At 44.8% G+C, this 13,489-nt stretch overlaps 1 protein-coding gene across 1 annotated transcript in view; it reads left to right on the top strand.

Moving 5' to 3' along the window:
• Window positions 1-13,489, top strand: part of LPIN2 (lipin 2) — a 324,810-nt gene that overhangs the window by 258,056 nt on the left and 53,265 nt on the right. The window contains 1 exon segment of the mRNA XM_030213059.1: window positions 1,205-1,353. Coding sequence (XP_030068919.1) covers window positions 1,205-1,353 — 149 coding nt within the window.

Genomic DNA, 13,489 nt, shown 5'->3' with positions numbered 1-13,489 from the left:
CAAAAAATGCAGGGCAGATGTCTATGCCCTCTACATCTACCCTTACGAGTTTTGCATTTACTATGCATCAGGTTCGCACTTAATGCACATTAAGTGCAAAATCTTACTGCACTCTAGTAAAAATGCCCTTAAGTTTGTACCTGAGGCAATGGAGGGTTATATTGGTGAAAAACTGGAAGAGAAGAGAGTGCAAAAAATATTTATGGGTATAGTGGAGAATGTCTAGAGATGGGTGAAAATAGAAAGGTGTGACAGAGATGCGATAAATTGGGAGAGGAAGGAAGTGGAAAGGCAGAACAGATATTGAGACGATATGTGAATGATGTTAGGCTTAGGAAGAGAGAAATTATGTAAAAAAAATAGAGGACAAGTCAGAGGAAAAAGAAAAATAGCTTGACAGTTCCACTGCCTTGCTTTAGGATATGCAATTTAGCACATTTTCCTGCCTTTTGCTGCCTCATTTTATGACTATAACATTGTTTCAGAAAGCAGAGGCTTTATTGTAGGACTTAATACAGTGCGCCCTCCCGCCTCCTATTAATGACATTGACAGGGCTTTGACTGCATTATGCACTTGTACTTGAATAAATATTTATTTTGTGCAGGAGCTTGACTTGAAGTTCTGTCAAGAAAATGTATTTTACTGAATCTGTTTGCAGTTTATGTAAAAGATAGTTGAGGACATTTTTCAACTATCCTGTTCACTAATATTTTTTATAATTTGGGTATGAACGTGTTTCCAATAGAGAGGACAAAGATCATGCAGTCAAATAATACAAAGATAGTTACGGAAGACAAAATGTAATGCTTTTTTTTTGGGGGGGGGGGGGGGTGGAATATATTATATAGTAGGTTAAAAGTCTGAGGTAGTTGTCAAGTTATTTTTACAGCAACTGCTGTAAAATGCTCTGCCCCAGGATCCTATCAAGTTGTCAATATGGGAACTAGGATTTCCTTCCTCAGAACTCAGAGAATGAGAAGCAGTGGACATGGAGCTAGAAATCACCTCTTGGAGGAACACGAGACCAAGGGAACCTGTCATCAGAATCCAGAAAAAGAGGCACTGAGCACACACACATTTTCCACCCAATCAAATTACTTCTGTGATTTTATTTTGTGGATTTCTTCTTGTTTGTATTATTATAGTTAGGTTACAAAAAAAAACCTTTCTAATATTTTATTTTTTGCTTTTTTTTTTTTCCAGGAAAAACTAAAACTCAGAGATGGTCCAAATGATGTTGTATTTAGTATTACAACTCAGTATCAAGGAACCTGCCGATGTGAAGGGACCATATATCTATGGAACTGGAATGACAAAATTGTCATTTCTGACATTGATGGAACAATTACAAAGCAAGTATCACTCAGCCCTCTTTGGGGTATTGAAATTTTGTATAGGAATCAAAGAAATTGAGAGCTGATAAAAGTTTACAGGACCTATTCTGCCTGTTCTTCTCTACCCACAGCAACTAGCCGCACCCCACCACTGCTAAATTGACCTGTGCTTGTTTCATGCTTTTAAAACATCTTTTTTTGAACATAACCTTTTTTTTGTTTCTTGATTCCTTTAAAAATTCAGGTTCCATAGCATCCCACAGATCAATCCAGAGATGAGTGGGTTATGTCCCTCTACCAGCAGGTGCAGATAGAGTGAACTTCAGAGGTTTACTATATGTGGACAAGTGTAGCCACCTTAACCTCAGTATTCTCTCTATCAGCAGGTGGATAGACATATCCTGCGCAGCTATGAGGATTGATTTGCTCCTGGCCTGTTCCCTCAGTCCTAGTTGAGCTTGGGGGTCTTGGTCTTCTTTGACTGCCTGTTGGGGATACACCTGGTGGGGCCAGGTCCCACCCCACCCCTTTTTCCTCCTATCTGGCCCTACTTTCTGTTCTTTGATGAACCCTGGTTGTGTGCTCTCCTGCCTACAAAAAAAAAACATACACACAAAGGGGGCAAAATTTATAAGGACTTGTCTAGGTGCCTGGAAGAAGGCAGGCACTAACCATTCTCTGGTTTGGTTCCCCTACCACAGTAAGTGTCTTTAAATCTTTTCAGAACTTGCTGGTGAAGCAGTCAGAGACTGCTACCGTTGTTCTCTGAGTGATGTTTTTACTTTTGAGGGCGGCTCGTTTCCTCCCTTGTCATTTTTTCTAGCTTCTTTTAGCCCTGGTCTCTTCTGGACCGACAGTGGGGCATGGCAGATCTTAGCCGGGCTTCCCACTTGACAGTATTTTTGTTCCTTTGGCACCATTTTTCTTTGAATGATGTTCTCTTGCCCGCCTGGACCCTACTCTGCTTCGGTGGTGCTTCGGTTCCTTCATGACAGTGCACTGCTGCTGCATTAGTGTTTTTCTTGGCGGAGTTCTGGGGAGCAGCCAGTTCACCTGTCTCCTAATTTCTGGCGTGCCAGGCGGCAAGTTTCTTTTCCAGCCTTCCTGGGCTCTGATTGCGGCTTGTCAGCCAGCAGATCTGAGACTGCTTGATTGTCGGACACTTGAGACGCCAGTCCGGGAGGCTCTGCAGTGCAGGTATGTGGGGGAAACTCTGTGTTTTTTGGCGGGCTCTGGGACAGTTTATTCACCAGCAGCTGCCATTTTTCTTCTTATGCCTCTGCTCTGTTTAAAAAAAACAAATAAAAAACGCTGCTTCAGGCCTGGGTCCCTTGGGTTTGTAGGCAATGGTGGCTGGGCTGCAGCGAATACTTTCTGTTCTTCCTGCCTTTTAGGGGACAATCACTCCAGTGCGAGGCCCTAGCATTCTCTGTCTGTGAGCTCTGAGCTACCGTTTCCTTAGCTGAATAGATGATCACTTTGACTTGGGGTCTATATCCTGGTCTTCTGCTTCGTTAGCCATCGTCTTTGCCTTCTTTAGAGTTCCTTATTTTTTCAGCGTGTCAGCCCAGGTTCCAGGATGTTCTCCTGTTCTGGCCATTTCCTTTCACTCCTTGAGCTCTAGGTCGCTTGTCTCCTTTTAGGTTGAAATTGACAGCGCTAACCATTTTTTCTGTTTTGCCCATAATGCTGCAGTGGCACTGGTTTCCTGGGGCATACAGCTCCTTAGGTTCATCTCTCGGCAGCTCGTGGGTAATTCTGATTCTTCCTCAATGCAGTTGAATTTGCCTCTTGGATCCAATAAGAAGATACATCAGTTCTCTGCTGCTTTCAGACTCATGGTCGCCACAGCAGGGTGTCAACTTTGCCATGAGCTATAATGCTATGTTGGATCACTAGTTTTCGCAGCGAGCTGTTATTCTTATTTTTGCCAGTTTGGCTGTGTAGCCTCAATATCCTATTTTCTTGGTTTTGTAAGAGATTGGGAATGGGCACTTGCTTCCTAAGTTTTCCATAGGGTTTTTTCTTCTGATGGCTTTAAGCTAGCTATTCTATTTCTACTTGTGTCTGACAGCCCTCTATTTCTCCTGCTTTGGGCACTGCCTTGGTAACCTGTGTGGTACCACCCTCTTACGGGCTAGGTGGACCAGTTTTTTGAAGGACTGTGGCCTGGCGTCACTCTGTGTTCACCTTGGGCCTCTGGCGTCCTTAGGGTCACATGCTAGCAGTCTTGTACATACAGTTGTCAGCACCGTGATTCTCTGGGTGCTACCAGCACATTCTGTACGGTAGGTGCATGATTCCTGCACGATTTTAGGTCTAGCGGCCCTCTTCTGGTCGTGGTGTGCTTACATTCTTATTTCGGCATTGCCAACTTTCTAGTAGGCTGTTTTTTTTTAAACTTCCTGGTATACTGCAGACGATTTCTTTTAGTATACTTCCTGAAGCTTGCTCAGGGACAGTATGGTGTGGGCTCACAGCTTCCTTGTTCGTCGATTTATGAGGGCATCCTGGTGGGCTGTGCAGTGCCATCATTGTTATTGGTGCAATGGTAGCCCTGTCTGGTTTTTTTTCTCTGCAGAGTGCATCAGTTGAACAGCCTTGCTCTGTCTTTAGTCGTGGAGACTCACTTTCGCCCGTCTTTGGACATCAAACCTGGGCATGTTTTTTGGGTGTCTGTCGTTGCTCCTTATGGGCGATGGGTCTTGTTTGGTCCCTAGTCCATCTTTGGACATTGAGAATTGCTCAGACTCAGGTCGTTGAGCCTGGCTCAGGTTGCGGCCATAGAGTGTTCCCTCAATTTGAGATGTCGACACTTGCTCTGACTCAGATTGTCAACCCTGGCTCCATCTCTGGATGTTGAGCCTTACTCCGGCTGAAGCCATTGAGCCTTGATATGTGTCTGGACTTCGGGCCTTCCTCATCTCCTGTCGTCAGACATTGAGCCTTGCTCCATTGCTGGGCATCGAGCCTTGCCCCATCGCTGGACGTCGGGCTTTGCCCCGTCGGTGGACATAAGTACGTAAGTATTGCCGTACTGGGTCAGACCAAAGGTCCATCAAGCCCAGCATCCTGTTTCCAACAGTGGCCAATCCAGATCACAAATACCTGGCAAGATCCCAAAAAAGATCAAAATATTTTATGCTGCTTATCCAAGAAATAAGTAGTGGATTTTCCCCAAGTCAATTTATTAATAGTCTATGAGCTTTTTCCATACGTTTTTTTTAAACCTTCTAAGCTAACTGCCTTTACCACATTCTCTGGCAACAACTTCAGGCTTTGCTCCATCACTGAACTTCAAACCTTGCTCCATCTCTGGGTGTCGAGCCTTGCTCTGTCTCTGGATGTCACTCAATTTGCCACTCCATCTCTGGATGCTGGGCATTGCTCCATTTCGGTATAGCGCATCTTATGCAATCTCTACTGGTATTATCCTCCTGTGGCAGTGGTATGTGAGCCTGTCTCTAGGTGTCTAGTTGAGCGCCTTCGCCCCATCTCTGGTTGAAGAGTTTGTCTACGTCTCTAGATATCGAACCTTGCTATTTCTCTGCCAGTCGGCTGTTCCTTCGGAGACAAATGCCAAGACTTCACCATCTGTGGCTTATGGGTGGGGTCAGCTCAAGTTGAGCAGGTGATTCTCTTTTTTGGCTTCTGCTCTTCACTCTGTCTTGAACGCATAGTCTTGCTCTTTATTGAATGTTGAGGCTGGCTCCCTCTTGGCCATCGGCTCTAGCTCCGTCTATGGGGTTCATCCATTCTTCTACATCTGGATGCCAGGTCTTACTCCATTTCTGAGGTTTGAGCTTGTTCAGCTGTTCCAGGTAGTGCCTGGTTCATTTTGGCAGGTTATAACTTGCTCTGGTTCCTAGGAGTCAACCTTTGCTCTGCCTCCAGTTCTGGGTCCTTCCCCATTTATGGAAGTCGGGTCTTGGTCAGTCTCTGAGGTCTGGCTGGGCTTTGTCTCTGTCACTCGAGCTTGCTTCTTTCTCTGAGCTGAGCTCCTTTTCTTCTTTTCAAGCTACATCTCTCCAAGCCCAGCCTTCTTTCTGGAGGTCAGGCTGGAAGCCATCTCTGGCTGTTATGCTGGCTTTGGACTCTGGGCCTTGGTCTTCTTATGGGAAGTTGTGCTAGGAGTTATCGTTTCGAGGTGGCTGATTAACAAGTTGTCCTCTAGCTCTATTGGGCATTCCAGGCATTCTCTCTGGCTCTCGAGCATTGCCATTTCTAACTGGCTGGCTACACAGCTCTGACCACTGGTCTTTCCCTTGTAGCAGGATAGTGTGGCATTAGTCATCTCTGTCTTTCAGAACTAATTTTACCTTACTTACCGAGAACTGCGTTTTATAAAGTCTGAAAAAACAGTGACGTGACCTGAGCAAAGTTTTTAAGGCATCCTGGAAAAGTAATATATATTTTTTAATGTATTATCCAGTTTTCCACTAGAGTGTTCAAAACATGTGCTTGTCGCATGCTTCTTTTAACTTCTTGCTGCAACTTGAAACACGAGTTAACTTGTAAACCTTTTTTTTGTGTTACAAAATTCTTATGCATAAAATACATGCAATGCAATTAGGCACATTCTTGTGCGCAACTTTAGAGTAGGCATGTTCAGAGTTGTTTTGGCAATGTGCAGGCAGAATCTTGACTGACTTGTGTAGCTTGCTTATCGTCCCACCAGACCAGTCCAGATGTTTGGGTTACAGACTTCCTTTAAAAAAAAAATAGGGGTGTAACATCTGGGGTCCAAGTCCTCCCCTGACCAACCCTTTTCTTAAGGGTTTAGGTTTTTCTTGTGCCTTAGACCTTTCCCTTGGGAACACCTTGCATGCCCAAACTTGGTTGCTGCCCAGCAGACAATTTGACTAACAGATGCCTGTATCAGTTCTTCTTTGATCTATATTTACTTGCTGTGGTATACCTGGAAAAATAAATCCTGCATTAGTAATCTGTGAGGCGCAGTGGCGAGACAATACAGACAGTGTGAGGAGAAAACTATGGTTTCCCTTCCTCTCGCTGCCAAAGGACCATCAGATGAACACGTTCTGGTTCTACGGCTGAATACAGCCTACAGTTAATGTGAATAAATCAGTGGTAGATCCAATTTTGGCAGGATCTACCACCATGTTTACAGCACCCCATGGCAGTTGCTGCCAGAGATGAACCACCTGCATTATCTCTTCCCTTGCTGGCAGTGACAGATCCTTCTTTTGCAGGTAAGTCACAGGTTTTAGGTTTTGCCCAAAATTTCTTGCTTAAATTTATTCTCAGCCTTCTGTATGGATAGAAATTCTCCCATTATTTCTTTTGCTTTACCTAATGTCCCTGCTTCTCCTAATTTAGCTCTTATGCAGCCCAGGTTGGAAAGGGTTTGAAGAAGATCAGAATGGCTTTCTGTAGTCTCTAGAGCAGAGGAAGAGCTAGATTTAAGTTTGGCAGAGCAGCAGTTTGGCTAAAGGAAGACATCCTCTCTGAGAGTGAATAAGTTCCAATAGGAGAGGATCCTTCTGTGGCCTCTGTTTTTGGTAAGGAGGACTTGGCTACTTTTTTTCCCAGGTCTTGTCCACTTTTAAGATTTCAGTAGAGAAGCCCATTTCTTGTTCTGGTTCCCTGGACCCCCTTTTGGTTGATATCATAAAACCTTCCCAGGCATTTTGTATTATTCAGGTGATAGATGATCTCATTCCTGCAGAATGGGAAGTTCCAGGTGCCAGTTTTCTTGCTAACTGGTATGAAGCTAAGCTTTACCTGGCAGGAGCTCATCAATCTGAAAGTGTTAATCTGGTCGTGAGCCCTTGAGCCCAGGCCAAGGCTTAGTATAGGGTTTTGGCCAAGGCCTAGGGTAGACCAAACAGGCACTACGTACCACCACAGCCACCAAGCCCTACACACACACAAGAACTAACACTACCAGAAAATGGGAGATAGAGCATTCATGCGGTCCTCATGGCCTATTGGGAACCCACTCACACAGAGTCCAAGTGTGCGGGCCTCACAGCCAAACAGGAACCGAGTCATACACAGGGAAGGGAAAAAGAACAACAAAGGGTCCCCAAAGAGACTGGAGCACCAGCAACGCACACAGCGCTAGCTAAGGACGCAAGGGGAAAGTGACCGACAGACGTTTCTATAGGAAACACAAGGCTGTGCCACAGGCAGTCAAGGATAAAAGAAGCCACACAAGAGAACACTCGAGGCTGTACCATACAGCACACAAGGGAAAGGGAAAGCCACCTAAGACTACACAATGCTAACCTCACAACATACAGGGATAAAGGGAACTGCTATATTGGAATACACAAGGCTTTGCCACACAGCACTCAAAGGTAAAGGGAATCCACACACAAGAATGCACAAGGCTGGCCTCACAACATACAGGGATAAAGGGAACTGCTATATATTAATACACAAGGCTGTGCCACAAAGCACTCAAAGGGCAAGGGAAAGGTAAGCAAACAGAGAACGTTGCCTTAACACACACACAGATATAAGGAGCAGCGCTCACCAGAAGCAAATGACAGACACAGCAAAGAAAAAATTAAAGCAGGCTAAAGGAAAAGACAACTTCAAAACACAACCTGCCAGAAGCAGGGCTACACTGCAGACAAAGGGTTAACACAGAGGAAAGAGAAACTTAAACAAAAGGGACAAGGTTACCACAAACAATACAACACCAGCCAAGCAGAGACTAGGCCCAAGTGCAGCATAGTGAGGCAATCAAGCACACGGTGGGAACACCCAGCACTCACACAGAATCTACAAGCTACGAAGAGATAAAGCAAATCTCCAATGTAAAGACAGTGTGCACTAGCACAAACAGAGAAAGAGGAAAGCTGCAGCTGACAGCAATCAACACTAAAGCAAGAGAGGTGAGGAGAAAGTAGGCTTAAGTAGATCAGGCTTCTGACGTCTGCTGCTTCAGCTGTCAACTCAGCCCCTGACAAAGCCAATCAGGAGTGAGTCCCAAACATTCCCCTGACTGTCTAGCAGAATCATAACAGAAAGATTTAAGCTGCCTAAAGTAGATGTGGTAGTTTTCAGTTGTGATGAAGACTATCCCAGTTGGTTGAAAGATCCTCAAGACCACAGGATGGAGTCTGTCGAATCAAGCATCTGAAGTCTCTGTGTTAGCTTTGCATGCAGCTGTTTGCGGAGGCTATATTGATCAGGTGTGTGTGAGATAGAGCAATTGGTGGAGAAAGCTATGTAGTTGCCAATGGGGGATGATCCAGGTTCCACCTTTTTTAGATTTTGGCACAACGTATTTGGCGGATGCTTTATATGATTTAATTAGAGCTTTGGCAAAAACATGTCTTTCCTTGTAGCTGTTGTCTCTGGCTCAGAAGTTGGTCTGCAGGTGTTCTAAAATGCATCTCAGTAAATTGCCTTTTAAAGGTGGTTTGCTTCTCTGTGAGATTTAGAAAACCGTTTAAAAGTCTTTGAGCTCAAGATTCCTAGGTTTCCAGAATATCACCCCAGTCCACCATATAGATGTTATTTCATCTAGAGCACATTTAAGGGAGACCAGGAAGAGTGAGTACAACTCAGCGTAGTAATTTCCTTTCAGAGGTCACATCTTTCGTTGTAGAGTTCAAAGGTTTGTAGGCCTGTTCTCTGGTACCTTCAGTAGGAAGTCGACTAAAGTCATTTTACCGGAAGTGGACCCACATAACCACAGATCTTTGGGTACAAGAAGTTATTGAGGATAGTTATGCTCTGGAATTTGCTTGACCTCTCCCTGAGGCATTTCTGGAGTCGCCTTTCTCTCCTAAAATTGGCGGCAGACTGACAAACCTTATTCAGATTACATCAGTTAAAAATGGTGACTGCAGTCCTACCTCTGGAAGAGAGACCAAACAATTTATTTTATAGTTCCCAAGAAAGAAGGTACTTCTCTCAGATTCTTGATCTCAGCAGTCAATAAATTTCCCAAGGTTCCAAGTTTTTGAATGGAAACTTGTATGATTGGTGATTGTGGCAATGGAACAGAGATAGTTTTACTTCTTTATACTTTACAGAAGTTTACCTATACATCCCCATAAGAAAGTCTCATCAGCGTTACATGAGGTTCGTGATCTTGGGGACAGAATTTCCAGTTTTGTGCTCCTGCCTTTTGGACTTGCTATGGCATCATACATTTACAAAGGTGATTGTGGTGGTGGTGGTGGTGGTGGTGGCAGCAGCAGCCACCTTACACAGAGAGAATTTCGATACACCCTTATTTAGATGATTGGTGGCTAATAAAAGCAGTCATTCCAAGAAAGTGAAATTGTCACACAGTGAGTGGTGCACTTCTTACAGAAATTGAAATGGGTTATCATTTTCTCTAACAGCAACATAACCCATCCCAAATGTTGGAATATTTGAGGGTAAAGTTCAACACTTTCCAAAGTAAAATGTTTCTTCCCATGGCAAAACCACCTCAATCTTTGCAAAGCAATGTTTGGCACTTCCTTCAAGCGTTGTGATCAATGGCTGCAATCTTAGTGGGCAAGGATGCATATGAGACCTTTTACAGCGGTGTCTTCTCTCTCAGTTGTCTCCATAGAGTCAAGAGTTCCACCTTGTACTACCATTAGCATTGGAGATCAGATAGAGCCTTGGCTGGTGGCTATACATCAAACATCTGTTGAAAAAAAAATTTGGAGACCCCAAATTGGATCCTCGTGATAATGGATGCAAGTCTAACAGTCTGGGGGGCACATTGTCTTGACAGATGGGCACAAGGTTGATTGGTCCTCAGTGGAAGTTCAGTGGTCAGTCCAACCATCTTGGAAGCACGGGAGATCTGCTTAGTTCTTGTAGAGTTTCATCAGCTACTTCAAAATAAAGCAGTAAGGATTCTCTCTGAAAACATGATAGGTGTAGTGTATGTCATGTCAACAAAAGAGGGAGAAGTAGTCTGCAAATGGCAGAAGAAGTGCAAATGTTGATGGATTGGGTGGAGAAGAATCTGGTAGGCATCTCGGTAGATCATGTGGCCAGGACCCAGTACATCTGGGCCAATAACCTCAGCAGGCATTCCATGGATCCAGGAGAATGGAGTCTTGTGGAAGATGCTTTCTTGGGAGTAGTACACTGATTGGGTTATTCCAATTGTGGGCCTTAAGGCAGCAGAGTAGAATGTGAAGGTTCCAGCCTTTTTCAGTTGGAGAAAGGAAAGTCAAAATAAATAGATATTTCAACCATGACTGCAGTTGGGTCTTCTCTATGTATTTCTGCCATGGCCACTCGTAGGCAGAGTTGTTTAAAGGATAAGTAAGCATTCGGTCTAATAATGTTGATTTCTCTGGATTGGCCAAGATGACCCTAGTACTTGATACATCTGAAAGTAGAGGATCCTCTATGTCTGGTAAGCAGGGAGCATCTGTTGGTTCAATGCCTGAGCAGCATATTGGATGCACCTTCCTAGTTGATGGACTTTATTTTAGGAATTTTTTCAAACCTATTTTAAACTCTGCTACACTTACTGCTTTTACCACATTCTCTGGCAGTGAATGCCACAGATTAATTACACATAAAGTGAAGAAAACTTTATTCAATTTGTTTTAAATGTAATACTTCATTGGCTGCCCCTTAATCTTTGTACTTTTGAAAAGAGTAAACAAGCAATTCATGTCTACATGTTCCATTCCACTCATGGTTTTATAGACTCTTAGTATTTCTCCTCTCAGCTGTCTCTTCTCCAAGCTGAAGAGCTCTAGCCTCTTCAAACTTTATTCATAAGGGATTCATCCCATCTTTTTTTATCATCGTGGTCATCCTTCTCAGTACCTAATTCCTAATATTCTATTTGATTTCTTGAGCATCGTTAAATGCATTACTCCTCCCCCCACCCCATGGTCTGTCAACTCTCCCCTTTCCCTTCTACCCCCCCCCCCCCCCCCCAACACACACACAGGTCTGTAAGCTCTCTCCTACATTTCCCCTTCCTCCTTCGCGGTCTGGCATCTTTATCCTTCCCACCCCACCGGCAGTGTAGTGGTTCTTTTTCTTCTCCCTCTCCCCCCCCCCCCCCCCCCCCCCCCCCCGGTGGTCAAAGCGTTTCTTGCTTCCTGCATCCAATCCCCTCGGGACCCTACACCGCTACCTCATTCAATTTTCTAGGCTGCTGGCAGCGTCCATGAGATAAGCACACTATCTTCAGCGGCCCCAGAAACTTTCCCTATGTTGCAGCATCCTACCTATGCGGGACCAGAAATTGTAGCAGACTGAAAGCTTCCGGGCCACCGATAGCAGTGTGTTTACCTCACTGATGCTGCCGGCAGCCCGGAAAATTGAAATAGGGCAACAGTGCAGGGAGTGGGAAGGCAGCCAGTAGTACCAGATCCCACAGGGAGAAAGGATGGGAATACTGGACAGGAAACACCAGAAGTGGAACAAAATGTTCTGTAGTGCAGAAATTAGTCATAAGAAAAGCAGAACACACTTTGTTGTATGAGGAAGACAGTTGCTGTGTTTCTATCTGCCCTGCAAGCTGCAAGGCTGACTATTGCTGCATTCATTGGGTTTTAGCGCTATTGCGTGTTTGTGCCTTTTGGAACCACAATAGCTGTTTTATCCCCTGAGGCAGCCTCTAGTGAGGCGAAACATGGCCACGTCGGTACTTTGGAGTGGCACAAATAAAGCTTATTTATCATACCAAGACATGTGTTCTGCTCTTCTTTGGACTACTGGGATACCGGACAGGCAGCTCGTTTGGGGAGGGGGCAGCAGCAACTTTTAATGATGTGTGCCTAAAACACAGGCATTTGACTGGCCACCAAGGTTAGGGGGCCTGAGGCTGGAATGAGAGGGCCTAGGTCCCCGAGGGCCCCCCTCCTCCCCATAGCTACATCACAAGTGTGGACAGAATAATTGGGCAGAATTGATGCCATTTACTGTGTTAATAAACATAGGAGTTAGTATTTAAACTCTACAGGCAGTGTATGTTTTTAAAATGCCAGCTGAATCATTCACATATATTCAGTGCCGGTGCATTCACAGTCAGCGGTGCTGAATGTACATATAGGGCTAGATTCAGTAAATGGCACTTAATAATCAGTGCCCCAAAAAATTGGTGCTCAATGCTATTCTATAACGGGCTCTAAAAGATGAGCGCCCATTTTAGAATTGAGCACTGATTTTCATGCCCATGTTTGGGTGCCAGATTTTACACCTGCTAAACCAGGTATAATTCCTGGTGCCTAATTTGAGCGCACATCCCCCAGTATTCTGTAACACTGTTTGCAAATTTTAGAACACCCCCGACCCACCCATGCATCTCCCATGGCCACACTCCCTTTTGGATTGCATGCTATGGGATTTAGGCACACATTGATTTAGAATAATGTGTATCAAGATGTGCATGCAAAATTGAAATTGGTGCCAATTAGCACCCAATTGATGGCACTAATTGAATCATTGGACAAAACTAAAAGGACCTATTGTAAGGGCACCACACCTTTTTGTACGGAAAGTAAATAAAAGAGGAAAAGGAGTCCGCTTTGGTTCTCAAAAGCAGGGGTGTATCTGCTATGGGACCCCGTGGATTTGGCCCTGGACCCCCCTACCGATGACCCTCGCAACCCCCCCCCCCTCCTGCCGCCAACCTGCCGTCAACGTCCTTTGCTGGCGGGGGACCCCAACCCCCGCCAGCCAAAGTCATCTTCGTTCATTTGGGTTTCTTCTTTCTGAGTCTGACTCTGATGTCCTGCATGTACACAACGTGCAGGACGTCAGACTCACAGAAACAGAACGAAGCCTTGAGGGCTTCGTTCTGTTTCTGTGAGTCTGACGTCCTGCACGTTGTGTACATGCAGGATGTCAGAGTCAGACTCAGAAAGAAGAAACCCAAACGAACGAAGGAAGACAACTTTGGCTGGCGGGGGTTGCGGTCCCCCGCCAGCAAAGGTAGGCGACAGCGGGCGGGGTCGAGAGGGTTGCTCTTAAGTACATAAATATTGCCATACTGTACAGATCGAAGGTCCATCAAGCCCAGCATCCTTTTTCCAACAGTGGCCAATGCAAGTCACAAGTACCTGGCAAGATCCCAAAACAGTACAGTACATTTTATGCTGCTTATCTTAGAAATTCACAGTGGATTTTCCGCAAGTCCATTTTAATAATAGCCTATGGACTTTTCCTTTAGGAAACCAACCCCGCTAAGCTAATTGCT

The sequence above is a fragment of the Microcaecilia unicolor genome, chromosome 1 (genome assembly GCF_901765095.1).
Source record: "Microcaecilia unicolor chromosome 1, aMicUni1.1, whole genome shotgun sequence".
Lineage (NCBI taxonomy): Eukaryota > Metazoa > Chordata > Amphibia > Gymnophiona > Siphonopidae > Microcaecilia > Microcaecilia unicolor.
Note: the sequence above shows the minus strand (reverse complement) of the source record. Positions and strands in the feature narration are given on the sequence as shown.